The sequence below is a fragment of the Lethenteron reissneri genome, chromosome 8 (assembly GCF_015708825.2).
Source record: "Lethenteron reissneri isolate LAM-NWPU_2019-01 chromosome 8, ASM1570882v1, whole genome shotgun sequence".
In the NCBI taxonomy this organism is placed as follows: Eukaryota; Metazoa; Chordata; class Hyperoartia; order Petromyzontiformes; family Petromyzontidae; genus Lethenteron; species Lethenteron reissneri.
In genome coordinates this window covers 7,776,076-7,783,375 of record NC_083786.1, presented here as the reverse complement: position 1 = coordinate 7,783,375, position 7,300 = coordinate 7,776,076, and the positions used below count along the sequence as shown (strand labels likewise).

The 7,300-nt window shown below is 49.1% G+C and overlaps 1 protein-coding gene across 1 annotated transcript; it reads left to right on the top strand.

Moving 5' to 3' along the window:
• The first annotated feature begins 834 nt into the window (after window positions 1-834).
• LOC133363047 (phospholipase DDHD1-like) lies at window positions 835-7,061 on the top strand. The gene is made up of 2 exons (XM_061582060.1): window positions 835-1,238; window positions 3,133-7,061. The coding sequence occupies exons 1-2, from the start codon at window positions 1,091-1,093 to the stop codon at window positions 3,312-3,314; spliced, it is 330 nt and encodes a 109-aa protein (XP_061438044.1). The 5' UTR covers window positions 835-1,090; the 3' UTR covers window positions 3,315-7,061.
• Window positions 7,062-7,300: the final 239 nt, after the last annotated feature.

Genomic DNA, 7,300 nt, shown 5'->3' with positions numbered 1-7,300 from the left:
TTACAGCCCATTGTCAATCCACTGCCGAAGACCTCCCCCCCCCCCCCCCCGCATGCCGTGTTGGTTATGGTGGTTGTTTGGACCTTACAGCTGGGGGCCGACGATCCGGTTTGGATATCACTCGCCACCGAGTGATATCCAAGAATAAACAAGTTTATTGCGGAACAGTTGTAAATCGTGTGCGTGTCTTGTCAACAAAAAAATCCAGAAGCAATTATACTCTAAAAATACTCCCGATGCTCTAGGAAAAGGCCAGGCTGAGTTCGTTTGTATTTCTTTTTCGCTGGAACAAATGAATGTGTGCTCCCATGTGTGTTTAGCGTCCGTTGTCACAGAACCCGTCTATTGGCGCCGGTTAGATTACACACCATCAAAAATGCATCGAGGCTTTTAATGTTTATGAATTTTGAGCCGCTTCATTTTCCCCGTGGAAATTTCTGACGAGATAAAAATTATAAAATCGATGAGAACAAACTCACATTTTGTTTTTTTTACATTGTGTGGGAAGCGGTAGTGTAGTTAGCTCACTGTACTATGAATCCGTTGACCCGAGTTTGATTCCCGCTCACGGGCAGAAGACCAGCGGCGATTATTTGAACCAGTCCTGGGCCTCCCCTAGGTCGACTCAGCCTCAAATGAGTACCTGATGTGGTGTATAAACATCGGCACTGGGGAGACAAGGGTGGTCGGGCGTGGTGCTGGCCACCCACACCCTCGTGTACTGTGCCGGCCTTCAAAGGTGCTCGCTCGCAGCACTTGCCCCAACACTCTGTTCAGGCTATATGGGGGACCTTTGTCTTTGTGAGTGAGTGGACACGCGTACACGCCTGTGTTCACGTGTACTTCCCCTACAGGTGCCGCCACCCTGGGAAAGGGTCTGGGCGGCATCATCCTGTCGCGCCTGTCGAGGTCGTACGGTACAGGCGTCACAGAATCCGAGGGCGACGCCGACACCGGGGAGGTTTCACCGACCGGCGAATCCACATCTGCAAGCCACGGGGAGCAACGCAGAGAGTCGTGCGAGCTAGCGACAACACCACCGCTGCTGCCGTTGCTGCCGTTGCTGCCGCTGGTGCCGCCACCGCTGCCGATGGAGCTGCCGATCGGGATGCCCGACGCGGAGAGGCTGATGGCGCAGGTGCCGCTGATGCACGGTGTGGGCGTGAGGCAGACGCCGGGCGGATTGCCGAACCAGGCGGAGCCGGAGCCCATGCAGGCTACGGCGCAGGAAGGAGCTGGTGAGAGGGTGACGGGTTGGGGGGGTTGGGGGAGGTTCGGTCGGCGGGTTTGAAGCGATTGTGCGTTAGCTCTTACTCTTAGTTTTTTCGGTAAAGTCACGTAGGTAAAAAAATGAAATTAAAATTAATAAAAATAAAATAATGAAAGTCACGACGTTTCGGAGTCAACACAAGTCTCCGTCATCAGGTGGGAACGTCACAGCCAGATTTGCTGCATCAAGTGAGGCAGGATTCCAAGATGCAAGTTTTTAAATACAAGTTAAGGGGGAGGGGGGGGAGCTTATCAGAATGTGGTAGCCAATGAATGGAACGTATTGGGAGGGGGGGGGCGGGGCGGGGCTAAAGAGAGCACGATGTGTACGTAGACGTGGACGTGTTTGTGCGCAAGCCCCTGTTGGTGCACATGATAACGTATTGGAAGGGGGGGGGGGAGTACGTGTACGTGGACCTGTTTGTGCACGGGCGAGGCACGATGATTTGTCGTGAAGATGATCCGATGTACGTTAAAGCTCCTGAGTGTAATGTTGTTATGCTATGTGGGAGTCACCCTTTTGCAAACCGGCCACGTTGATCAAAGGGGTTATTGCCTACAACTTGGAAACTCAAACCGGAGCGTGAAGGAATAAATTAGTAAATTTGCCGATGCTCTTTTTCCCTGACGGCTCCCCCATCGGCTTCATGGCTGACAATTAAACACCGAGACAAAGCGACGTTGCAAAGCATTACAGAATGCGTGCATTTGCATGATTTCATTTTCTCCTTAATTGGTTTTTTGTTTGTGAAGCGTCTGGAGAGGGGATTGCATTTAGGCACGGTATAAAATGCAGCTGTTCATAAGATTACTCCTTCTTCCACCTCCAACTCAGCTTATATATAAGCTCCTAGCTTGACAGTGTCTCATTCTTCACCTGAGGACGGCTGCTTGCGTTGTAGCCGAAACGTCGTGAGAATTATTTGATTTGATTATGTTTTATTTTTATTATTTTATTACTTCCCTTCTACGTGACTTTACCGAAAGAACCAAGAAAATGAATCCCTGCAGTCACGAAAGCTTTAAATCGAAATTTAAGATTACTCCTTGTTTTTGCGGTTATGTTGTATATCATCTCTTCTCCCTAGCCCGTCTTACTGCTACTCCCTGCATCTGCCCTGTAGCTATGACCAGGCCTACCCCAACCCCTATCACTACCCCAACCTCTATCACTATGAGACCTCCTTTACCAGTGGCAAAATATAGTAATAGGTTTTTACCCTTTCAACTGGTACAAAAACTGACACCTTTATACAAGGCATCATGTTTGCAATAACCACAACACAAGCAGTCAAAATGCAAACAAAAAGAAACTCTGATAATGATATGCACTGTCCTTGAAGTTGATTGGTCCACACCCGAGACAGCTTTTCTTAGAGCCTAGTCTCCATTGGTGTTGGACCAGATGACGCCAAAAGGCTTCAAGGACAGTGCATATCATTATCAGAGTTTCTTTTGTTTGCATTTTGACTGCTTGTGTTGTGGTTATTGCAAACAATGATGCCTTGTATAAAGGTGTCAGTTTTTGTACCAGTTGAAAGGGTAAAAACCTATTACTACCCCAACCTCTGTCACTTCTCTTTAACCACTGCCACCTGTTCTCTTGTCACCATAACTACCAACACAACTTTTTTTAATAACCCCGTTCGTTATTATTTCAACCACTATCATCTCACGTACAATGTTATACTTGTTGAAAAAAAGCACCTTCAAATAAGGTATTCTATAAATATAAGGTAATAATATATCAATCCGATGTTTCTATTTTTATTGTTGTTCTAAACATTCTCCCCATCGTAGGCGTTGAGTTTCCTCCGGTTACTGTCTCTTGCCCCCCCCCCCCCTGGCTGCCATCACTCCCAGGCCCCCCTCCCCCCGCGGTAGAGCTCGAGTACCGCATGGACTTCGAGCTGCGCGAGGGATTGGTGGAGAGCCGCTACTGGTCGGCGGTGACGTCGCACACTTCGTACTGGATGTCGCCGGACATCGCGCTCTTCCTCCTCGCCTTCCTGTGGTCCGACGTGGAGCCGCAGCAGTCGTCGTGAGAGACGTCGCCGTGGGTCGTCTTGCGTCGTCGCGGCCTAACCCTCTAACCCCCCAACTCCCAAGACGATGACGATGCCGCCACCACCGCCACCACCGCCACCACCGTCGCCAGTCGCCAATCGCCAATGTCGTTCCCGCTCTCAGAAATTGTGATCCGACGCCAGCCGAGATGCTGCGCCGGCGGTGTTGGTATTTGGTTGTTGTTGTTGATGTTCGAGTTGACGTCGTCGTTGTTTGTTACGAAGAAAGAAGCGGGTGGAAGTTGTCGCGTTTATTGGCAGGCGAACAAGCGAACAAGCGAGCGAGAACAACAGCGGCCGTGTTGTTTTGGAATTACGTCCGTCCGTTTTGTCCGTCCATCCGAGACCGTTAGAACTGTGCACCAGGAGTTCTGGAGCCTGACCGAAGTGCGTCCACGGTTGTAGCAAACAGCGGCGGCTGGTGCGGTTGGCTGCACCGCCTTTTGATTTCGTATCCTGTGAAGCTGCGCGCCGCTATTTTTGAGGATATTTGCACAAGTTCTGACATCAACCGAATCGTGAATAGCACAGCACGATAACCAATAACCACCGCAAGTTTACACACACGCGCGCGTGCGCACAGTCACGCACACACACACACACGGCAACGATCGCGTCCACAAACCTCGCACACAATAACAACAAACGCAACTTCACACACGATAACCAACAGCCACACGACTCGCAAGCCTGCCAGTGACAATTTGTGTGACCTCTCTGGTTTTACCCTCAGTTTGATTGACACGCACATACATGCACACGTATTGTATATATAAAATATAAAAAAATATGTAGGTGCTTATAACCATTAGCTGGTACAGAGTAAAGCTCATGGGACAATTTCCAATGTCCTTTTAGCAACTGGTAATAATATAAATGAATTTATCAAGCGTCTGAATGTGACCGCATGTCTAGATATTTCTCTAGCAAATGTGCCCTTAAAGAGTGGGGACACGAGGTCCGGGGTTGCCACCTGTCCAGGGTTGGCAAGGGACACTCCGGGAATTGGCGTCTTGTGTTCGGATGGCAGGAGTTGATTTATGCCGAAAACTGGTATCGGCAGGGCGCCGTTGAAGTTTGTTGCGGTAGAATGCAGCACATTTGTGAGATAATAGACCTCGTGCTGACGGAGAAATATGCCCCGGGTTTTTTTGTGTGGCGTGAGGGTGGTGGTGTTTTGCAGGTGGAAGACACAAGGGAGAAAAGAAGGGAACACCTTAACAATAATTATCTTTATTCAGGAAAGACTCGCCCGAGACTCCGCACTCTTATTCAGGATAGTCCTGGGGCATTCTGGATTTTTGTTCAATTATATGAATGATATTTGTTTTCTTTATGCGGAATGAAACCCTGAGTACCCAGAGTTAACCCACTACGTATTAAGAAGAGAGAATAACAGTCAAAGCTCCGCACAGATGGATTCACTAATCCATCGTACTGCCATCTCCAGGTCATCTCCGCAGTCCAATCCTAAAATAAATGGTATTCCCAGGCAGTCTGTAATCCCAGTACAAATCCGGTTCAACCCTGCTTAGCATTTGACGAGATCGGGTGCATTCATGTAAGATTTTGGCGAAAACCTGGCTAGAAAAAGGAGAGGGGTGGTGAGGTTAGGCTGAGGGGAGGTGGAGGTGGGTGGTAAGGAACGGCCTTTTCTGAAATCGCAGCCGGGACCAGCCAGGGATGTTGGGTAGCCTTAACCTTCATGCGAATTGAGGAGACCGGATGAAGTAAGTCCATTTAAGGATCTTAAAAGCATCAAGGACCCGCCGTATTTAAGTTGATGCTGAATTTTAATTGCGGTGAGATCTGAAGCGCGAGATAGCTGTCAGTGGAGTAACCAGCTATCATACACCACCTGTGGCTTTGTTATCGCAAACTTACGTCACGGTTTATGCCGGGGGGGGGGGGGGTAACCCTATGGCCCACACGGGCCCAATGTGGCCAACGACTTTATTGTGTGCGGCCGCCACTTGAGGATCACCACTTCGAAAGGCACCCTTGCAAACAACATCTGTCCGCCACTGTAAGCGTTTTAAGCCGCCACCAATCGTTTACTGGAGGATCTTAAAAGCTAACATCTCATCCTGTGTTCTTTGGAATTTTTGACCTGGCGGCAGGTCGCCAGTGTCACGGTGACCTCCCTCTTGCACTGACACGGGTGAGGTTAATGCGCCTTTGGCCGCAGTTCAAGCCTTCATTTTAGCTGGGTCGGCGAGCTGGAAAATATTTCCACACGTGGCACGCCACCTCCAGTATACCTCTCGCGATGACTGTGGCTTACGACTCGTGTGCCCACCTACTGAAAGTCTTTCTACCGGTGACCCGATTGAAAAATGAAGCCTCCGACGAAGGGGGAATATTTTTTGACCTGGCAACGCCGTTTCTAAATTTAGCGTCATGCTCGAGTCGCTTCTGTTGCTGCCAGGGACCCCCCCCCCCCCCATATGCGGCGTGTAATTTTTCACATTACTCTTGGATAACTTGTACTTAGGCGTGCGTCGTTCATCCATTTTAGCCATGACGTCTCAGCTGTGGGAAGCGGCGGCGCAGCGGTTAGCAGGCCCCGCTACGAACCCGGCGACACCGAGAGTTCGATTCCCGCTCACGACTACCTATGCCAGCGACGATTATCCGAACCGATCCTGAGCCTCCCCTAGGTCGACTCGGCCTCACATGAGTATGCACCTGGTGCGGTGTGTATTAAACATCGCCACTTGGGAGACAAAGGCGGCCGGGCGTGGTGCTGGCCACCCACCCCTCTTCGTGTGCCGTCCCGGCCTTAAGAGGTGCTTCCTAACAGCACTTGCCCCAACAATATGTTAAAGGCTATACGGGGGATATTGGTCTATGTTATGGGGGCAAGGAAAATTATCTCCACCCATGGTTTATGCCGACTGCATAAACGTAACAAAGAGAACCTGACTTTGCTGTCCTGTTTTTTTAACCACCTGTCGTTTATGTGTTCCATAGTAAAAGTTATTAATATTTGAAGGAAAAAAAACTGTTACATGTGCAGGGACACTACTTTGAGTAAAAAAAAAGTTCTTCGGTGTTCCAGTGTTCACAAATGAGCGTGTAGCCAGTGGTGTGATTTCCACATTCCTCTGGCCCGAGGTACGTCCGTGGAAAAGGACAACCACTGGATTTGCTGCCAAGTGATGCAGCAGCAGCAGCAACAGCATCATCATCATCGTCAACATCGCCAAGCATTGATCAATCCACCGCTGTATGAAGGCTTCCCCAAGCGATCGCCTTCTCTCACGAACCTGCGCTGTAACAAACAAGGAGCGCCTGAACTCACGAACTGATTGAATTGCTTCGTCTCCACGCTCAGTCGACGTCCTATCACACACGTACCCCCAATTCCTTGGCTGCCATTCCATGGTTTATCCGTGACCATCGTCATAACGTTCTGGCTGCAGCGTCATCAAAGTGGTACTCGTTTTAGTAACCACAGAGGCAATAGAGTTGATGATGATGATGGGGCTGAGTCAACCCTGGCTGGGATTTGAACTTATGCTGACCATATCTGGGGTGCGTAAGGTCTCCTCATGCTACACTTTCAGCGACTACTCTTTGACGTGAGTCCTGTGGAAATGGCCATATTGTTGTTGAAGTTAACACTGTGGTGACGGTTAGAAGCGTCATTCGTTTGCCATTGTAATGCAAAACTCGACCAGAGTCTTAACATTTTTGTTTTTATTTTATTAAAGGTGGCTCTTAGCTAAAGACGAGTTCGCGTCGTTTTATATCACTGTGTTTGGCTTATACGGGGAGGAGGGGACACTCCCGAGAAGACATCTCAGTAAACATGCCACTGTTGGACCAACGTTATATGTTTACTGGGATCTAATAATAGGGGTTTTCCCCCTTTTTTTCTGGCAACAAAACTGAAACCTTTTTACAAGGAATCATGTGTGCATTAACCACAATACTTGTGGTCAAAATTCAAACAAAAAACA